The 22415-nt window shown below is 51.9% G+C and overlaps 1 protein-coding gene across 2 annotated transcripts in view; it reads right to left on the minus strand.

Moving 5' to 3' along the window:
* The window catches only part of LOC118788124 (zinc finger homeobox protein 3-like), a 169801-nt gene that overhangs the window by 60573 nt on the left and 86813 nt on the right, over positions 1-22415 (minus strand). For both annotated transcript variants that reach the window (XM_036544002.1, XM_036544003.1), the window contains exon 4: positions 10574-10805. In XM_036544002.1, the coding sequence (XP_036399895.1) occupies positions 10574-10805 (232 nt within the window). The remainder of the gene's footprint in view (positions 1-10573; positions 10806-22415) is intronic.

Raw genomic sequence — 22415 nt, forward strand, 5'->3', positions numbered from 1 at the left:
AAAGAATCTCTGCCTTCAGGTTAAGAGCGCGTTTGACATGGGCGCAGAGGTTCTGTTTAATCAATACCAACCCCAGACTCAGCCACATGTGCAAATCCACCCGACCCCTGTCACTGAACGCACCGCGACAGTCCCTGTAAGTTTACTCAGCCACTGAAACCTCCCAGCTCGGGACTCACAGGTGTCTGAGCGTGAGGTGAGGTGACGCGGCCGTTGGAGCAGAGGAAATGGAGGGGTTCGGTGCTGTGCGGGGTACCCCCGTCTGTGCGGTGACACCCCCAATGGGGTCGCCTCCTCTGAAAGCCTCCTCTCGGGGTGCACATGAGGGAGGCCCCAGAAGGCCCCAGACTACACATCGATCCCCGGGCGGCGGTCTCTCCCCATCCGCTGCACTCTGAGAGCATAATTGAGCGCGGGACGAATCGATGGCGGATGACAGGCTCGCAGGTAAAGGTTACTGGGGCGGCTATCGAGTTATTCCTCCGCCTTACCCATCAGTGCCATCTGCTTCCCTGATTTTAACTGACAGGGTGGAGGGACAGGACCCTGCCAATGCGCCGTAGCGAGGTGTGTCTGTCTCGGTGCCTGCGACCTGGTTTCACAGTCTGCCCGGGCAGTGCGGTGGCCACCCGCTATGCAAATTCAGGCGTCACCGAAGTCGTTCCAAACGGGAGTTTTAAAAATACCCCTCCGCATCACCTCTTCCAACTTCCTTTCATTTAATCTGAGTTTTTCTTTCCACGGGGCCTTCAGGACGGAGGGCATCTAAGCGAAGGACGGATCCTCACCCAGAGCTCTGATTGGGGGGGGTCTTTGATCAACTCGCTCTGTTTTAAGCAAAACTTTCAAAACTCAGGTTCAAAGTTATGAAAGTTCTCCATCTCGAGTCGCCCGTAGCTGGATCTGAGCTGAGCTGCCCCAATTCTGACAAGAGAATGAATTACTGGTCCGGGCTACACGGGAAATATGGTAACGCACGGAGCTATCTAAGAGTGTTTAAGAATTTATTGCCCCTCATTCCCAGAACACCTGACATAAACAAACAGCACAATCAATAGTAAATACATCAGACACACTGACCATGAGATCATAATGTGGGCCTTGGTGGTGGTCCAAGTCAGCTGCGGAGAGGTGCCCGGTCTGTACCAGAGTAAAGGTCACGGCTCTCTGAGCTTTACGGAGAAAACCGGGACAGAGGTCGCCTTCTGGAGCGACTGATGTCATGAGAGCAGGGTGTGTGGGCGTTGCTCGGGGAAAACGTGATTCAGCCCGTTTGGCTGGGTCTCCCTTGGCGGTATGGTGTGGGAAAAAGAGTGCGAGCAGTTCAACGGAAACAGGTGTAGTTTAACTCTTTAATGTTTTAAACTCTGACAACCTCCACTTCCTCACTTCTCCCTGCCAAGAAAAGTTGGCGGGTCAACATTCTCAATTAGCGTGCATTTTGCAAGCCTGTATGCGCAAGGCAGCGTGATGGAGACACAGCCATTGGCTGGACTGTATTCAAATCAACAAATCTGACAGTATTAGTGCACGGTGACACCAGACAGTGCACAGACGTGAGTCACTCAGGAGGTCTGCATTACGCTAATGCTCTCTAAATAAGCAAAGATGGGTCATGTTCTGTAAGCCTCAGGCCTCCATTTACTCTGCTAATATCCAGAGGAGGACCAGGCGTCCGTGCCGCTCGGACAATAATAGCTAAATGGGGAAGCTGAATGCTGTCACTGGGGCCAGAAAAAGGAAACATCTCCGAGCCAGATTCATGAATCCCAAAAAAAAAAATCTAGGTCTTCATAACCTCGGGTCTCAAACTGATAGACAAAGGCGCTCTTCGAACCACACCTCAGAATGACCTGAGATTTGCCCCTTAAACAGCAGACTCACCCAAGTCCTGGATATGGAGCCAGCCCTCCGCGAAACCCGCCAAACCAGTCAGACCTCACAGAGTCTCCTCTGCTCTGCTCGTCCCGCAGCACTGAAGCTCGGGTGTGCTTTGGTTAAAAACACCCGTACTGATGCACGTTCCACGTACCCCCGCATCCACTCGGCTCCGCACCGTCCCGCCTGGGGGAAGTGGAGAGCCTGGTGCTGCTCTCACCTCCGGCTCTGACACACGGCACCATCCCCCCCGACCCCTTCCCCCCTCTCTGTGACTGACAGCCATAAGACATGGGAGGCCTCTGGGCCTTCCACAGAGGCCTGCTTGGCACTCTACCCGGCCGGCTTCTTGTCTTGCTCTTAAAATTACCGTCAGAGTGTCTGGGCCTATAAATAGAGATCATTAGCACATTTGGTAAGTACAAATGAGATGACTCTCTCCTGATGGACTGTCTATCTTTTGGATCAGCTTTCCAGACAGGGAGCCTTGTAATGACGGGTAAGGGAAACCAATATGATAATGCGCTCCCTGTCTCTCCTCTCCCCTGTCAGTGACGTATCTTGTAAACGGCTGAAATAAAAGACTCTAAAATAGATCCTGGTGACAGGGCAAGCCAGAGAGGGCCTCTCCCACCCCCACAGGCAGTGCGATTCGCTGTGTGTGTGTGTGTGTGTATGTGCGTGCGTGCGAGTGTGTGCGTGCATGTGTGTGCGTACGTATAAGAGTTTACACAGTATGGCCCATTGCGCATTTACACCCTCTTGCCAAATGTGACACTGAATAGCACACAGAGGAAAAACAGGCCTCACTGCTGACATCTTACCTCTCACCTGCTCTTTCCCTCCTTCCACCCCACTACTGTTTCTCCTCTGCCGCAATGCCGGCTTACAGAAATACCCATGATGCTCTTCCTTCAGACGCAGCTGTGTGAGGGTGTGACATAAGACTGTGACCCTGGTTTACAGGGCAGCCAGTGGTCTCAGTGTCCCCCATGCACTATGATTTGGGATACAGTTTAAAACGGGGAAAAAAAAGAGAGAGAGCATGAGAAATCTGGAGACAAAATACTGCTTTGATTCGCAGACAATCCCAGAATAGCAGCGTGGCTTTTGGGTCAGTTGGCTATGGCAGGATGAGCTGGCAGTGGAAAATATACAACACGTGCCTATAAACCAGCGCAGGAGGGGCCAAAAAAAATAAGAGCTCCTCGCATGAGTCTGGAGGGCAGGACGATATGAGCCCTCCGTTTTTTGTGTGTGTGTGGGAGTGTGTGTGTGTGTGAGTGTGTGTGTGTGTGTGTGGGGAAGGAAAATTCTATGAAAGCCATCATTCTAACTTTTAATAAAAGGCTATTTTTTAATATTTTGATATGAGAGGTACAGTACAGTACAATTCATGCAACATTTCGTGACTGGGCTGGTGTGGTGTCTGTGTGCGTGTGTGTGTGTGTGTGTGTGTGTGTGTATGTGCGTGTGTGAGAGAGTGAGAGTTGTCTTCTAGAGCTGCACGCAAATCAAACAATTTCCTCTTCTCCCTCGTCCCCTCCGCTGAGGATTATGGGATGGCCCTGGGATGGGAACGTGCTTTATTCTGGGGGCCCTGTCGGCTGCCCCTCCCCTCGACTCCTCCAATCTCCCCCCACCACCCCCCTTTGCTTTTCTTGAGGGCACCACCGAAAAAAAAAAAAACTTATTAAATTAAATGAATACACAAAATCATATGAGTTTTGAGAGCCCGGTTTCAGTTTGTACATGAGGTGGCGTGGCAGGCGGGGGGGGTTACAGGGGTAACGGAGTGGGCTGAGGGTTAGCTTGGGCCTGTAATATCCTCTCATGAGAAAGGTTTACGTAGCGTTTTAACAAGCGCGGAAAATGATGACATTCCTAGCATTACTGTCTCTGTGCTGCTGGTTGACCGCAGATGCAGACAGCTGTTAGGCCTGGCCTTACCCTCTCTTTCATCTGCCTGCTTACTTGCTTTCGTCCTGGTAAACCCCTTAATAAAGTCGACGCCACTTGAAAGGACAGAGACAAATCCGGGAAGGTAAATCCATTACAGATCCAAAGAACCCGGGCAGTTGTGTGGATCTTACTGGCTGTGGAGAAGACAGGGGAAGGGCCTGGACCAAAACGGACACAACCAGAAAACCCAGTCTCCAGTTTAATGGTGAACCTATTTTAAACTCTGCTGAGATTTCCTATCTAATGCCCGTGTGCTTCCCTCAGAAAGGGAGGATCTCCGCTGGGCTGGCTGGAAGACAACCTTACTTTGGCTTTAATAACAAATCTGCCTATGCACGGAGCCCTTTCCCAATTTTCAGCTTGGCAGGTAGAATTATGCATGAAGCAGCGTTTGCCGCTCTCTCGCTCACGGTCTCTCACGTCCTCTCTCTCTCTCTCACTCTCTCTCGCAGAGGGAAGAGAGATGCCTCAATTGTCAGGACAGGGCTTGCTATTAAGTCTGTGACCCTGGAAACGCACCCCTTTTAGCGAAACAAGCCTGAGCTCCAAATTGGATTCCTCTCTCACGTAGCGATTCCATGCATCCCTCGACCTCATTTCCTATGCAGCCGATGCAAACAGCCACCCGCCAGCCACGGTCCGCTCACAAAGAATCCGCTTCCCAGAATGCACCGCGGCTGCTGCCGAGTCCGGGGCCGCGGGTCCGTTTCTGGGCACCAATTAAAGGCCCAGGGAAAATGGACTGACCCAGTGGCACGGGGTGCCAGGGAAAACTGTCACCTGTACGGCGACAGGTAGCGTGGACGTGGACAAAGGGAACGGATTAAACAGTGTGCATGCCACAGGGATCGGCCACCAGTGCTGTCCCTGAGGAAACGCTCGATCCAGTGGGCCGGACTGACGTGGCGGGAAGACTGAAGCATCACTGCTGCTCAGCACGAACGCTGGCCAGCGGTCTGAGCGCAGCGGTCTGAGCCCAGCGGTCTGAGCCCAGCGGTCTGAACCCAGCGGTCTGAACCCAGCGGTCTGAACCCAGCGGTCTGAGCCCAGCGGTCTGAGCCCAGCGGTCTGAACCCAGCGGTCTGAACCCAGCGGTCTGAACCCAGCGGTCTGAACCCAGCGGTCTTAGCCCAGCGGTCTGAGCGCAGTCTGAGCCCACCTTCCAGCCTCCCGTCTCTGCAGCCATGGTCGCGGGGGGGGGGGGCTGGGGGCTCGAAGCAGGCCTGGGGGCCTGCTTTGATGTGGAGGCCTTTTGGGTTGGGTGCGGAGGGGGTCCTGTGGTATCAAAAACACTGACACGGTGCGGCTCCATGTTCCCTTGGACGCCGCCTTTGTTTGTTTTTGTTTTTTTTTTTCCTCTCGTGGAGAAAGGGTTACGGAAGACAAATGGAAAGAAAAACTTAAGAGCAACGTGCCGAAGCAGCACATTTCCAGCGGGGGTGGGGGATGAATTAAAACAATGCGTGCCTTTTATCTGCACATTGCTCTAATTGGATGGGAAATTAATCTCTGCCGTCTTTCCTCTCCCTAGGCGCAGGGGAGGGGCGGAGAGGGGGTACATGTGGCACCAGTCAGACCTGACCCCACCCTGTCCTTCCCTCTGCCCGAAATGAGGCCTCTGCACTGTCTGCAGACCAGGCTGGACCAAACGCCCCCGGCCACTGTCCCTCTGCGCAGCCAGCCTGCGCAGAGGGACATTAGAAGAGGCTGTCTGCACAGGCTGCAGGTCACTCCACACCCTCTGCGCCTAACAGAGGGAGCTGACGGCACGCAGCGAGCTTCTAAAAATCTGCGGCTGCATTTGGAAACGGCAGCAATTACGAATTTCACCGGTTGCGGGCATAATGTAAGCAACCCGAGGAGGACTGTCAGATTTGATTATTATAAATAATAGTTAAGATCAGAACTTCATATCTGAAGGGGCACAAAGTTCAGTTACTAAAAATTTAACTGCTCAAATGATTCTATTCATTAGAGTTTCTGCTGAGGCAGCTGACATTAGAGAGGGAGGAATAATTCAGGAGAGGTCTGAGCACCTAAAATCACCATTATTCCCCCTTCCAAAAATGATCCTCATTGCCAGCTTTTACAAATGACTAGAAAATGGCATCTGACAGTTTTAAACCTCGTTCTGAAGCACAGACCCCCACCCCCCGCCTCTTAAGGATATACAGATTTAATGCAAGGCTTTTAAAAGTACGGCACATGTTGGTAAAAAGTGCATTAATGCGAGATTCATATTTCAAAAACTCCTTCCACGCTAATTGTTCTGTAAAGAACTCTCTGAAATGCGCCCTTGGTGCACGGTATAAAACCCTGTGTCATTAGCCTGTCCTTATGTCTCCACAGAGCTAAACCTTTCCCTTCCCATGCAGGGGACACCAGTGCCATCTTTTCCTTTGCTTTCGTTTCTCTGCGCTCGCGCGTCTCTGCACCGTGTCCCAGAGAGCAGGTCCTTCATATGCAGTCACAGAGAATAGAATGGCGTATGAGAGGTGGCTTTTTTGAGGAAAAGCTACTCTACTTGATCTTGTTGTGGGCTGCTGTTAAAAAACTCAGGGTGGAGGGGGGGGGTCACTGTATAAAGAGGTGCCTTTCCAAAGATCAGGTCATTCTGCCCCAAGCTCCCCTGCGCAAGAGGATGAGAGAGGAAGGGAGGGAGAGAGAGCGGGGAGAGACGGAAGAGAGAGGAAGAGAGGGAGAGGGGGAGAAAGAGAGGGAGAGGGAGAGAGGGAGTGAGAGAGAGCGAGGGAGAGAGTGAGAGAGTGAGAAAGAGAGGGAGATAGAAAGAGAGGGAGGGAAAGAAAGAGAGGGAAGAGAGGAGGAAAGCCCTGCTCAGGCGCAGAGACGCCGCCCAGCACCTTGCTCCAGCCGAGCCACAGAACACGGCACAGCAGCAGTCAGGGGAATTACAGCCCAGCTGACCCAGAAATCCAGGGCCAGCTTTGTTTTAACAAGCAGGGGAACCTTTTACCACTTCTGCAACTGCGCCTCCACCACAAGAAAGAGCCCCTTGCCTCAGAAGAGCTAGCAGGGAGGAAATTAAATATTACACCGGGAGGGAATGGCTCTGCTGGGAGAGGGGCTGGCTGGGCTGGGGGGGTCGGGGGGGGGGGTGGGGGGGTGAGCCACCAGGGGTGGAACGAGGCATTAGGAGGAGTGTGTGTAAGGGCATGGAGGGGGGAGAGGAGGGCGCAGGGGGGTGGGGGTGGTAGTGGGGTTTTAAGAATTCACTGTGTTCATGCTCACTGATGAAGAGGTATGTTCATTATCGGCGTAATTCGATCAAGATGCTCTGGGAGAAGGAGGGGGAAAAAAGGGCCGACGTTCTTTATTACACACTTCATTTCGTTTAACGGACCTTTTAAAAAATATATGATGGGGGGGAAAAAAGGGAAAGGGAAAGAAAAAAATCCAGCTCCCCCCACCCCCCCAAATGAGATGTGGTTTGTTTTCCAGTGGCTCCTGGTTCACACACAGTGCTTTTCTGGCACTGAGTACGGCAGACCTGTAAGGCAAGCGAAGCCTCCGTCTGTAACGGCAGCAGTCGGACCTTCAGCACTGAAACGCAGCCCGTTCTGGCTGATGAACAAAGCGTCACAGGCCATTAGGGGAACGCTGGCTTTTTAAAGCACCCACACCTCACACCGCTCACGTCATGAGCATCAACAAGCCATTCTTTAATGTGGACCAGGAAGCGCTGTGCCACACCGGTCAGGGGCGGAGGGTTGCCGGTTCGATTCCCATGTGGGGTGCTACTGCTGTGCCCTTAACCTGAACTGCCTCAGAAAATATCCAGCTGTATAAATGGATAGCATGCAAAAACTGTAAGCTGGATGAAGTCGCGGTGCGATGTAATGCAATAATATGTGGTGAATTTGCAAACTGAAGCACAAGGATGAGGTGGGTAAAAAGGGCACTTGTACTTCGAGTTCCTCTCCGTGACTGTCACCCCGTAATTTCAGGTATCTGGTACCCCATATTTCTGGTATCTCCCTTTCTCTCCCTAAGAGATACCCCATAATAAGAACTGTTCTACTTCCCTTTGAGCTCTCTGTTCAGCTCTAATGAGCTCACCTTGTCCTTCGTCAAACTCCTACATACTGTTCAGCTCTAGAGCTAATTCTTAATTGTCCTCTTTTTCCTCGGTATGGTAGAGAGAGAACGGGGAAAAAAGTAAGATAATTAAACGCATCAAAACAAACGAGCCAATCGCAATCGAGCGAGACATCATTAGAGCGGACCCCCCATGCAGGCAAGGCTAGAACTGACAGCCAGGCTGCGGAGACGGCAGCTACACATTAAGAGCAAAAATTAAAAGGGAGCGGAACCAGCAAAAACCTCGTCCTTCCCCTCCGCGGGCCATTGTTAAACGCCTTCATTTGTTTGCTGTTTGTTAATTGTATCTGAGCTGGGTGGGATTAGTGACTGAGATGACGGCTGACACATTCGTGTGTTCTTCAGGGGGAAACCCCCCAGCCTGTGTCTCCGCTCTGCTCCTCGGCCTTTCCAGCGCTAAACAGCCCTCACCGAAGGAGTTCATTATGCTACCTACAGCCAACCTCACTACCGCTACGGCCAGGCATGTAAACACAGGGATCCATTAACGCACATCAAAGGATAGGACAGCAAATAAATAAATAAAATGCATGAAACCAGAAATGAAAGAGAAATCAAGGTTGTTTGTGATTGCTGCTGTAGTATTCCGCTGCCCCCCCCCTTTTACCCTAAGCGTGCCCACCCCCCCCCCCCCCGTCCCCCTCTCTTGCTCGTCCACTGCGCCGTGGTCATTAACATATTTGGAGTGCAGCGAGCAGAAAGCTTAATTGTCCTTAATTGCTCGGCTAAATACGTCCTCTAATGATTGGCCTCAGATCTGCGACTGGCTTTTGCGTAATTTCCCGGCCGCCGGCTTCATCATCCCTGCCCCCTTGGAACAAAGAGGCTTCAGAGGCCCTTTTTACATAACACAGGGCGCCTATGCATGTGCGGGGGGGGGGGGGGGGGGGGGGGGGCGGCAAGCCGGCGCACCAGGGCCACGCCACACCGAGGCCCCCTTTGTCAGGGCGTCAAGTTTGGGGGCGTGGAGTCAAAGTGATTAGAAAGCCGAATCCGCGCAGAGACAAAGTGTTAATTGACTGTGGCTCATCTCCCCCCACCCTCCACCCCCCGCCCCCCTCATCGCCCACTAACGAAGCAAAGGCCCTGCTTTTTGTTTTTTGTCCCCCCCCCCCCCCCCCCCCAGTTACTGTTGGTTTTCTCCTCCTCCTCGGCCTAAAAGGCCTTTTTGAAGGTGCCTTTAATGGCTGAACAGCACAGGCCTGCATCTCTAATTAGCCAGAGTTGGCTGCTGTGTAGGAGGTATGCTCAGTCTGTCAGGGATCTACACTCAGGATGGTTAAATAAGGACTCAGACATGGGTGGAGCTCCCGTGTGCCTATTATCTATAAATTTCTGATCTGGACCAACTATTGTGTGATTGGCAACTAGTGATAGCTCCACCTGTTAGGGGGTTCACGGGGGGGTCCACCATCACTAATTTGTATGGCCCTCTCCCCCTGTCTAACCCCAACAGGCCATTTCACATGTTACTGTGAAAATCAGAGTAATCAGAGACCGACAAATGTTAACCAAAAGCTGCATTAGCAGAGCATTGACACAATGCCGGCTTCAGACAGATCACACTGCAAACCAAAAAAAAATCTTGCAGTGATTTTCCTGACGAGACACCATCAGGTGTCCATGTTAGGCCTCTCAGGGGTAGTGTCCGTTCTGCGGTTTGTGTACACTTTCTGTTCACTTCCAGTCTGGGCGGAGCTAAACGGTGGGCGGAGACAGGAGAGAGAGAGAGAGAGAGAGAGAGAGAGAGAGAGAGAGAAAGAGAGAGGGAGAGAGGGAGAGAGAGAAAGAGAAAGAGAGAGAGAGAGAGAGAGAGGGAGGGAGAGAGGGAGAGAGAGAGAGAGAGGGGGAAAGAGAGAGAGAGAGAGAGAGGGGGAAAGAGAGAGAGAGGGAAAGAGAGAGAGAAGGGCACCATCCCTGACAGCCGTATCTGAAAATCTCTCCCTTTTCCCTGGGTAGGAAACTCTTATCAGGTCCCCCGGCCAATCAGAAGCCGTCCCCGTGCTGCGTGCGTGTGACAAACTGGATGGCGAAAAACGAAAACTTCAGGACACGGCGAAATCAGGGACATTAGCGGAAAACAAAGTCGCCCCTGCTCGCTTTCATCGCCGCTACAAAGGAGCGTTCACCTACATGTGTCAAAGTCAGCGCGGAGGCTGCGGCTCTGTTTCGGAGCTGTTTGTTCTGCCAACGGGAGATAAGGCACGGCTCCTCTCAGCTTTTGGCTTTGAAAACTAAACCACTGTTCCGTCAACAAGCACAGCCAGACAACTTTTCCCCACCCCCACCCACGAATGTTAGAAAAAAAAAAAAAAAAGACCAGCCAGCTGTAAACGCCGGGCTGGATAATTGGAATGCGCTTTCCCCTCTCACTGCGTGTGCTCCATGCTTTTTAAGAAAATCCCCCTCCACTGAAGAAACACAAACATGTGAAAGTGGTATTCTAAGGGTGCGCTGATTATCTTTGTCCAGAGTACAGCGCGTTTGGCTGAACTCTCGTGACACTTTGTGAGGAAATAAGTTTGCAGGGCCGTGCAGGTAAGAGACAGCACCTCCTGTGGCAGTGAGTGGGGTACAAGCAGGTTTGGCGGCCCCCCACGCCTGCGGGTCCTACCTGTGTCAGAGGAGGGGCATTTGCGGATGGTGAAGATGGTGCTGAGCTCCTCCTCTTCCTCGGGCAGGCCCTTCTGCAGACGCTGCAGCTTGCGCAGGCTCTCCCCGCGCTGGTGCTTCATGGAGCGGACGTGCTGGATCAGGTTCAGCTTGGCCTTGGTGGAGTAGTTGCACAGGGCGCAGTGGTAGTAGCAGGCGTCCCCCTCCACCGCGTTCTCGTGCTGCTGCAGGTGCTGGAGAGAGAGAGAGACAGAGAGAGAGACAGAGAGAGAGAGAGAGGAGGGAGAGAGAGGGAGAGAGAGAGAGAGAAAGAGAGGGAGAGAGAGGGAGAGAGGGAGGGGGAGAGAGGAGGAGAAAACAGAGAGAGAGAGAAAGAGAGAGGGAGAACAAGGGGAGAGAGAGGGAGAGAGAGGGAGAGAGAGAGAGGGGAGGGAGAGGGAGAGAAAGGGACAGGGGGAAAGAGAGAGGGAGAGAGAAAGAGACAGAGGAAGAGAGGAGGGAGAGGGAGAGAGACAGAGAGGGAGAGGGAGAGAGGGAGAGAGGGAGAGAGAGAGAGGGAAAGTGAGAGAGGGAAACAGAGAGACAGAGAAGGGTTTTTAACTGACAGCAGACAACTGGGGTGCCAGGGGCTCATTTTCACTCACGCGGCTCGCAAATGAACAAATCAATTACCAATCACGGCCCCGTTGTTTAACACACCAGCTTCTTCCCCTCACCAGACCCTCCGTTACAATTGAACTGAGGCAGAGTCCGATTCTTCTCGGCTAATGAGAACAGGGTAGCCAACAGCGATGTCCTAGGATCACACGAGGGGATGTGGGGATGCACAGCGCCCTCCCGCCCTCCACCCCCACCCCACCCCACCCTGAGGGCGCACCGGGCCATCGGGTCCTGGACGGAAAGGAGCATTGATCCCCATCATTGCACTTGTCTGTTCCTGCCGCTCTAAAAAGGAAACTCCAAACATCTGCCTGTTTCACGCTTGGGATGCTAAATATTGATCAAGTTGAGTCAAATACTCTCTTTCACTGAGTGTGTGTGTGTGTGTGAGAGAGAGAGAGAGAGAGAGAGAGAGAGAGAGAGAGAGGGCCAGTGAAGAGGAGGAGGAGCAGAAAAAAATGACATTCTGAGACAAACCAGTTCATTCCTCAGCAGGCTACCTACAGCAGGATCCCACAGACAGGAAAGGACTGCATTCCTCCCAACACACTGACACAACCACACTCCCTACTCCACCCCCAAAAAAGCACAGACACACGCCCACGCCACCATCTCACAAGAGACACTGATGGATACTCATTCCTTACCTAACACGCACACATGCGCACTCACCCCAAACCAGCATACGGCACGAAAATGCCATCTCATCCAATCTCATCAACTGCACTCCGACACGTAGCCCACCGCATAGACCTCTGTGACACTCAACTTCTCTCATTAAACGCTGTCTCTCCCTCTCTCTCACACACACACACGCACACGCATGCACACACACGCACGCAAACACGCACACACGCACGCACACCTAAACTAATCAACCCTGACATCAACACCACTGCCGTACCAAACACAGAACCACTCACCAGAGAGACGGTGAGGGACACAGACCACATTTTCAGACCACAAATAAGAACCATAAGGACATGCTTTGTTGGGCCACTCAGCAGTTCCACACATTACAGATATTCCCTTCTGAAAGAGCCAAGAGCGTAAGTTACACCTTTTTAGCCATCAGGAGAGATTGTTCCTGTCATTTCAGTACCCTATTCGTATAGCTCAGAGCGTCGTGGGGTGGATTGTTATGACTATAGTGAATGTGAATTTGGTGTCTGCAAGATTCCGTTGTCTGCTTCTCTAAATCTTGTTGGCCATCACCGCTCGTGTGGGAGACAATAGGCCGTGAGTCAGTGAGCTTAAGAGCTGGGAACACTTTGGTAGGCCGATGAGGAATGAAGCATAATTCTCAGTCATTAACTGTACATTACAAAAACAGACACAGGTGACAAGGAGGCAAAGATCTCCCGCTGTTTTTTTAGCGCAAAACATCTATTTTCTCTCATCAAGAGACTCTTCATCTCCAATGCAGACCACCCCCACACCCTGACAAAGGTCAGGAAAAACACATAGACTCATTAAGAAAGGCTTGAACTGCTTGCTCTGCCGAGCGTACCACTTACACTCATAGATTGCCTCTAAATTGCAAAAAAAAAAAAGCAATGGAAACATTAGATTTCTAACCATATTAAATATGCATCAGGTGTTGATGACAAGCAAAAAAAAAATTGTTTTATTCCCTGAAATGGTCTCATTCTTTTCTGCTAATATTTAATTTTCTGGTAATACTGCGGTGGGGTTTTCAGGGTGATTGTGTTCCATCGGCTGCCATATCACATTTCTCATCTCTGCCCTGCAAAAACACCTCCACCATACATTAGGATTCTGCTTCCAGGAACAAAGGTTTTTTGCCATCCCCAAAGCTCTTGCCTAATAGAGTTATAAGGTGATTTTCAAAGGGCCTGCTCTCAGTGCGCGTTTGAAGCTCTCTGCGGTGTAATTGAGTAGGTGCTGCTTGAAATGTCGGCCGTGAGAGCCGAGGCCCTCTTCCTCCTCCGCCTCCTCCTCTTCCTCCCCCTCGTCACGCACGCATTACATCACGGCCGAGGCACAGAGCCCCGGACAGATTCCCTCGCAAGTAACACCGTGTACATCATATGGTCTCGGAGCTGGGAAACGGCATGCCACTTTTAGTCAGAACAGATGTCTCTGTTCTCTGTTTAAAAAGGCAGGTTTAAACCACACATGACAAAACAAGATCAAAAAAAGAAAAAAAACACACATCGGCAGGAAGACACTGGGGCCCACGAAAATCCCCAAAGCAGGGCAATCCCTGTTCTCTACCACCCCCTATGTTCAGAGCAACAGCTCATCGGAGACTCTCTCCTTTCCTGCCTCTCAGAGCTCACTGTCTGTGCATCCAACACCTGGACTCTATAAATCAGTGACTGTAACGCCTCTGACTGGATGTGGACAACTTCACAGAAAGGACTCAGCCAGAAAGAGACCCAGAACTGCAGGACTTCAGGGACAGAAGACCTCCATGTCTGGATGAACACACAGCTCCTATAGGATATTCAGGTAGGAGCTACGATGCTAAATTTCAATTACAGATGGTATCACGGTGCTTTAGACGCAGACTTTCAGATTACCATGGTAATGGACACTTGGGCACTCAGACAGAAAGGATTCAGTCAAGTGGCCATGCTAGTGTCCTCTGATGTCAGGTCTCTGAAGGACTTCATTCTCCACTTAAGAAAACACACACACACCTTCAGACAGACACTGGGCATGAATGTGAAACACAATCTAAGACAGAGCTCACATTCCTCGTGTCTGTTTCCTATGATCCTGAAGCCGCGTGCTGATATATTGCCTCCCCCTTCCCACGACTGGTGCGCAGGAATTCGGCATCCTAATGAAAAAGTCATGTCTGGAGTCGGGCGGGAGGACCAACCCACCGCCACGGGTACCCCGAGTGGACACAGCGGGGCCCCTGTGAGGGGAAGGGCCCTGCCCCGGGACCCTGGCCCCTGGCCCCTGTCCCTAGCCCTACCTCTGAATAGCATCAGTTTCTCCCTAGTTCCAGTCAATTTCCTGGGCGAATACTGCAGCGAAAATTCTGTCTGACTGCCTGGCTCTCTACAGTAAAGCAGGAGCGGGGAGGGCGGTGGTGGCCTCTCGTATACTATGTGTTACAGATGCATGATGATACTGAGCTAAAGAGGGGCGGGGGGCGGAGAGGACGGGGGTGCTCCACCTTTGCACCCCCCCACACCTCCCATGCGCATGCATCATCTTTAACGCCCACCACAGCCGTGCAGAGACGTGTGCGTTTTCTAACCCGCTTCACAAAGACGTTTGGAGAGTGCCTCGCCTGTCAGCGGGCCGGCCGCGGGAGGCTGGCGGTGAGGCTCATCTGAAGGGACGAGGGGGTAATCTGAACGCCGACTTCCAGCCAGGAGCTCCAAACGCATGGCCTCCGAGCGGGGGGAAACGTGGGGTGGGGGGGGGGGGGGGTGCGTGCTGAGCTCTGCGCGACACAGACCGCTCTTTGATCAGACCCCTGCTTCCGCCATTAAATTTGGCAGCGCTGTTAATGCAGAGTTAATGCATTCAAACCGATGACTATCCACAGGCTAAATGGCTATCAGCTCTCAGAGAGCTGCCAAAATCCCCTCTGTGAATGAGCCAGCCGGGTGTCGGGATGTGCGCCGCTTTGTAATTACGCCGCGCGATTTTGTGGCGCTCAACGGTGACGCTGGGCGCTTCCTGGACACCATCGCCGCGGTGACAGCGGAGTGACAAGCACCCTGCTAAAACAAAGTAGCTGCATGGCACGGCTGTCGGGGAAAAACGCCACGTCTGATCCTCACAGGAGTCCCGCTGAAACCGGCTTGTGAATTTCCTCAAGTACCAGCACAAACACACAGGAGAAATCATCTCGTGGGCTCTCCCGCTGACAGAGGCACTCTGTTCGAGTGCAGTCTGTGGCCTACAGCTTAAATCTTAGCTCAGTCATGTCAAAAGCCGACAGTGACCAGGACACTTTTCCTTGCCGGGGTAGGGGCAGGTCTGCTTGCAGGTATTCCCCATCTCGCTGCTCTCAGGCACCCTGAGAACACCCTGAGTTGCTCAGATGACATCAGTAGAGTCCTGCCTACGTTCCAATCCACGTCTGCCTCACCGAGGTGCATTGTGGGAGTTGTAGTGTAAAAAAGACAGCCGCTGCAGTGCGGGTGAGAGTATCAGCAGATTTCACTGGGAATTCCCTGTGCTGCAGGGTAAGTGGTGAGGGTGTTGCTGTGAGACTCATATGCAAACAGAGAATCCAGAAAGGGGGTGCAAATGGGGGAACAGAAATGAGTCATCTCTTTATTTTAAGGAGAAGTGATATAGCAAACCAGCTGGATGCCTGCATCACAGCTTTGAACGACATGACCAGGAGCACCTTCACTCTGGGTCTGAGGTGATGTCATCGCCTCGGTTTAAGAGCGGATGAGGTCACCACATTTAGCACTAAAAAAGAAACAAAGAGACTCACCTCACGGGCTGAAAATTACACTTGCGCCTGAGACGGGGGGGGGGGGGGGGGCAACATTATCTCACACCTCCACTCTATCAGTGCGGTGCTGCAGTGTTTTGGGCGAGAGGGCCCTGGGGTGGAAAGAAGATGGAGAGGGTTGATCCGTGCAGCCTGACCCAGTTAGCACAGCGTTACGGCACAGCCCTGCGTGAGGGTGAGGGTTCTCTTGGGAGGGGGGGGGGGGGGGGGGTGACCTGCTGCTGTCTGGGCGCTTGCCTGCTCTTACACGCAGTCAACACACTGGGTGCCAAGTTTACAGGCTGGTTTGAATCATAGCTACTGCAAGAGGTGACATGTCACCATGGGGGAAGTTGGGTGTGTGTGTGGGGGGGGGGGGGGGGGTGTCTGAGTTGAATTACTTGACTGAGCCTCATCTTCCTGTCCTGCTCTGGTTCACCCCCCAAACCCCCCCTGGCCCATCCTGCTGCTTTGCACCCTGCTTCTCCTCACAGCTACCCTAAGCAGCAAGGCGCCCTCTTAGGTTACAGTAAACCATTGACTATCAGATGCCCTTATCTCAAGGGACTAACAGGGCTCACATTTTTATACTGTATCCATTTATACACCTGGATGTTTAGTGACCTTGCTCAGGTGTACAATGGCACTGCCCCACCTGGGAATTGAACCCGCAATACCTCCGGGTCACAAGCTGAGCTCCTTGGCCGCTCCACCTCACCGCGCTGCCTGCCTGTTCTCTCCCTGGGAAAGGAGGAACAGACTGTGTGCTGGAGCTAATGTGAGTTTCCTGAGGAAAAACGGGGGCAGGCCGGGGCTGTGGAGATGAATGACCGCGTCGGACCTCGGGTGCGGAGAGCCGAGCCGCGGAGGCGGTTCTAATGGCCGGACCAGGGGCCGCGCTCCGGGGAGAACCCGGAAGACGGACCGCTCCCGCCCGGGCTCGCGAGTTTAACTACTCCACTCCGCTTTCACATTAAATAATGCAATAATTATTGAATTCCTTTCCAATAGCGAAAGGTAACCAGAGTGTAAACAATACATACATAATTGCAGAGGGGACAGGATCAATGCGAGCAGTCATTTGGGCCCACGTTAATTACAAACCGTCTCATTTGTGCGTGTGTGCGCGTGTGCGTGTGTGTGTTTGTGTGTGAGGGGGGGGAGGTGGTCACATGCAGCTGAATAATGCGTCCTCCCCCCCTCACCTCCTCAAAGTAAGAGCTGGCTAATCCCACCCTTTGATAATGTCCCTGCGCTCTGAAGAATGGCCCTCAATCAGCTCCGATCAATGCGTCCGCACAATGGGAGGGGCAGCAAATCGGCAACTTTAAGATCAATGCCCTGCGCTGTGATAACAAGGCTCTGCCGCTGCCAAGCGGAGCACCGCAGCCCCCCCCCCCCCCTCCGCGTGCCCCCAGCTCCGGACCGTGCGGATAAACACACGCATGGGCGCACAGGGCACATACATTCTGTAGGGTTTTTAATCACCCAGTTTTAACGCGCTTCCTGTTAATGAGCTGAGCTGGTGCAATGCACAGCAAATGGTTGTGAAAAAGAGGAAGGGAATGATGTCAGGTCTGGCAGAGGAAAAAAAAAAAAAAAAAGAATTGGTCGACGTTGCCCTCCTCTCTGGGCGACTAATTAACAGCTTAGCCTCCTGGTGTTTTTATGACTGTTAGCCCCAGAGCAAGCCGCCGCACCGACATGGCAGTACAATAACTCTACCAGCAGGAGGCGGCAGCTGCAGGGAGGCGAGGGGGCAACGCGACCAGCTGTTCCTTCGGCCCTCCAACATCTGGAGCATCTGCCACCCCTGTGCATGCTCGGTACAGGTCTGGGCAAAGTCACACCAGCCCGGCCACGGCCTCCTTTCCCTGCACGCACTGGTGTAATTACAATCTCAGACAGGGCCTCCATTTTGAGCAGGGGGGACAAAGGCAAAAATCCCTTTGGCCAGGTTTAAAAAGGCAGGTCTCTCTCTGCGACTTGGTGAGGCTTGGTGTGTACAGTTAAACAGGAGGCGGCCGCCATAGAGGAAATGGAGAGTTAGACAATCAAGTGCTTTTCATTAATGCCAGAGAGCACTGCATCGGGGCTTTAATAAAGCATATCATTTCAATGAGTAATGAGGGCTGAGAATTACCCCTGATAACATTTGTTAATTTTTTCATGAAACACGACTCGGCGGAGATAGAGAGATGAGGGCGGGGCCCTGCCGGATCTCTGCTTTGCTATGCAGGCTGAAGAGCCATGTTTCTGACCGCCTCCCAGCCTCTCCTGCTGGGCCCAATGCTGCTCTGACGGGAGTTTTCACAAGAGAGGGAGAGAACACACAAGTCAGTGGAAAAATCACACCTGTACTTGGCATGAACCATTCCGAAGTATCCCTCAGCACAACCCCCCCCCAGCTGTGATCACTGCAGACCCTCCTCATCCCTACCTCCCACCCTGTAAACACACACACAAACGCACACACACACGCACACACAAACACACACAGACACACACACTGCTGGCTGCTCTCTGTAGGATGTGGACTCCGCTGTAACCAGGCCTCTACTCCCCAGCTGGGATCTCAGCTCTTGTCTTACTCTGTTTACAGCTCTAAACCCCCCCCCCCCCCATTTCAAAACACCCATTCACACAGACACACATACACACACACACGCTCACACACACACGCGCTCACACACACACGCTCACACACACACGCTCACACACACTCACACACACACACGCTCACACTCACACACACACACGCTCACACACACACGCTCACACATACACACACACACACACACACACTCACACACACACTCACACACACACACACACCCACACACACACTCTCACACACACACACGCTCACACACACACACACTCACACACACACACACCCACACACACACGCTCACACACACACGCTCACACACACACGTGTCCCACTGAAGAGAAGAATCAATTATTCACACGCATGGGATTAGTGTCTGTCTTAAGCACACTGGGTTAGGAGTGGATTGACAAAGCTAAATATGAATGAGATTTATTCTTTTTTTTTTTGGAAGGGGAGGGTGACATCTTCTCTCCGGGGAAGGCTTTGTCAGAGCCCTGTGCTATATGCAGCTGGAGAGACCACGCAGCTGTGCTATATGCAGCTGGAGAGACCACGCAGCTGTGCTATATGCAGCTGGAGAGACCACGCAGCTGTGCTATATGCAGCTGGAGAGACCACGCAGCTGTGCTACATGCAGCTGGAGAGACCGCGCAGCTGTGCTACATGCAGCTGGAGAGACCGCGCAGCTGTGCTACATGCAGCTGGAGAGACCGCGCAGCTGTGCTACATGCAGCTGGAGAGACCGCGTAGCTGCGCAGCAAACGGCCACAGAGACTGCACTGATGCGCAACCAGCTGAGCTGACTCCATTCCAGCTCCACTGCAGGAAGGGAGTGGCAGGGAGTACGCAGCAGTGTAGCATAGTGGTGAAGGAGCAGGACTCGCAACCGAAAGGTTGTGGGTTCGATTCCCCCCCTGGGGCACTGTTTCTGTAACCATAGTTGGCCCAGTAATCATCCAGCTGTATAAATGGACAACATTGTAGAAAAAACTGTAACCAATGTAAGTTGCTCTGGATAAGAGCATCTGCTAAATGCCAATAATGTAATGTAAGGTGAAAATATGCTGCCTGCTGTGCTTTCACAGACAGTGGAAAGCTGACTCTGGAAGTTGACACTACGATGACACATCTGCACATCATTGCATTTCTATACCTGAAGAATTCTTGACACTGGAGAAATCTTGACACATGTTAGAAGCTGCTTCTAAACAACAGGAAAACATCTGGCTGGACCCGTTTGTAGGAGGTTTGTAATGAGAGTGCTGCTGGCCGGGGTGCACGGCATTGTGGGTTAACATGCAGTGTGGGCTGTTCGCCGCCTGTCAGGGGATGGGGAGGGGGGGGGGTGGCGGTTATACAGGCGAGGTGGCAGAAGGCTGGGGTAGGGGTGACAGCACTTCTGATGATTAATACGGCCACTGAAAATTGAATTCGGCACATGAACAAAACCAAAAGGCCATTAGTCACTGCCAACAAACACCCCGCTCCCCTCCGCACGGCCAAGGAACCCCTCTGTGGCGGAAGAGACACCCAACGGCAGGGTCTCCAAAGAGGGCTTCAGTAAAAACACCCCTGAAGCAGCCACCCCCAGCACAGGAAGTGATATCAAAGTGTTGTTGTCCTCCTCTGTTAAAACTGGGCCTGAATCGGAAAGAGAGGAACTGGGGATTCTGGCATCCGCTCAGTTAATACGAGCCCCCTGCATCAGCGTTTTGAATGCAAAGTCACCTTGAGGAGGATGAGCACCTCTGTAATTTCAACAGCCCCTGAGTGCGAGCAACGCTGCCGCTTTCTATACAGAAAGCAGCTTTGTGCAAAAAAAAAAAAAAACAACAGCGCGTAGGAAAAGGGAAAGGTTCAAGTGTTGCTTTATGGATGTGAAGCAGCTCCATTTCCCTTTTAACACTGACAGGGAGCAGTTCTTCTGCAGTGCCCCTCTGGAAGATGCAGGCGGGTTACAGAAAAGGGCTCTGAATACAATCTCATTGGGTTTGTATCATCCGGCTTACACCTCTGGCGTTCCCAGTTCAGCTGTGTAAATATTTCATCATGACATAATTGGTTGCTGCTTCGGGCTAGGCAAGAAGGCTGTTAAAAATGCAATGTTTTTTCTGTATCCTTTTAAAATCTAAAATTTAGAGCGGTAGCCGGGGTTTCAGCTGGTGTTTAAGGCTTGCCAGTATGAATACTTGTAAGTGTGCACATTGGTGTGCGTGTGTGTGCGTGGGTGTGTGTGTGTGTGTGTATTTGCATGTATGTGCATGTGTGCATTCGTACGAGAGTTTATATATGAGAGCGCCTGTGTATATATGAGTGTATTTATGTATGTGTGTACTAATGTAAGTGAATGCCTATTAGTGAGTGTGTATTAGAGTGAGTGTGTATGTGTATTAGTATGTGTGTATGTGAGTGAGTGTGTATTAGCATACGTGTGTTTGAGCATGTGTGTTTGAGCGTGTGTGTGTGTGTGTGTGTTTCTATATGTGAGTGAGAGTGTATATTAGTGTGTCTGCTTGTGTATTAGTATATTATTGTGTATTAGTGTGTGAGCGTATTTGTGTACTGTGTGTCTGTATGTGAGAGGTGTGTGGGTGTGTGTATTAGTGAGTGCGTGTGTGTGAGCGGATGTGTATTAGTGAGCGAGCGTGCATTAGAGTGCGTGTAAGTGTATGCGCTTTTCCAGTCCGCCCCTCTGTGCCCTGCCTCACCCTGCCATTCTTGCCAGCTAATTAGCAGCACTGATCAGAGTTGGGTGCCAGAGTAAATAGTGAACAGATTCTTAAATGGAGAGCTATTAATAGCACCACTGTGCCAACAAAGGAGCAGGGAGCCCTTGGAGTGGGACCCTTAAAATGCAAATGGGGAAAGGGAGAGGGATGCAGGGGGGAGGGCTCTGCCAGCCCGGGCCAACAGCCACTCATCTGCATGCGGCATCAGTAACGCTGTCAGTGGGACGGGCCTACCGCCGAAGAGCAGGAAGCTCCGTCTCCGCTCATCCTGTCTCCTCCTCGCAACAGCACCTGTCCCACCAACACACCTGTTCCATCAACACACCTGCCCCCCCCCCCCCTCCCTTCTGGGAAACACTACATCCTATCAGCTGGACTAAGTGCCTCACTTTTTGGAACGCAACGGAAGACTAGTGAAATGATGTAAGTGCCGGTTATGCTATCAAAGAAGCGTACATGTTAAATGAAACGCCGGGGCGAGTTTGCGTCAGGCCCTGTGCATTTTTTTTATTCTCCTTCAGGGACAAAACAGGAGCGTCTTTGCTTTGCATTTGGGCATTGTTGATTTTAATCGGTTAAAATGAAGTGGTGGGGAGAAAGCCTTGCCACGGGACATAATGGGAGTGATCCACTCTGCTCCGATGCCAGCTCCCAGCGGAGGACTTTCAACTTTCAAAGATTTTTTTTCTTTTCATGCATTTTTCTTTCATCCTGCTATATTTCATCCGCAGTTTACAGAAGTAGCCAGCGCATGTTCAAAAACAGAGAGATTAGGCTTGGCAAAGAGAGAAATCCAGCCTGAAGCTCTACTCGCCTTGCCCCAGAGCGAGAAGGCATGAATTTGAAATTCCCCTTTTGAAGACCTCACATTTAACCCTGGCCTGAAGTGGGCCTGAACACTTGTGTTGAAAAGCTTGGCTGTTCCCAAGAGGGGGTTAGCCCTAACTCCACCCCCCCAGCTACACAGACACATAACCACACAAACACACAGACACGCACACACACACACCTCTCACACTCCTACCATCCCTTAATCAGACCGAGTTCCAGCCGATACTCCAGCATCCACCCAACACAGTCCATTCTGCTGGGCCTCATTACCAAGAGAAAAGAAAAACAACATTACGAATAAAAAAAAAGAGAGAAGGAAAACAAAGTGCTCATTGATCAGGTCGATCGATGGAGGATCAATAACCTAAAGCCCTCATCATTCCAACCGCAGCGTAATTACAGCTGAGATATGATCGCCATCACAAAAAAAAAAAAAAAAAAATCAAACACATGCCAGGCTAATTGGAGGCGGCCCATTCGCTCATTCCAGCAGCTTTTAAAGGCCTCTGAAAGACCTTGTCCGGGCGCAAGGGTGTCCCAAAAATAACTGCTCCAGCCATTAGCCTCTGTG

Source organism: Megalops cyprinoides, chromosome 13, assembly GCF_013368585.1.
Source record: "Megalops cyprinoides isolate fMegCyp1 chromosome 13, fMegCyp1.pri, whole genome shotgun sequence".
Lineage (NCBI taxonomy): Eukaryota > Metazoa > Chordata > Actinopteri > Elopiformes > Megalopidae > Megalops > Megalops cyprinoides.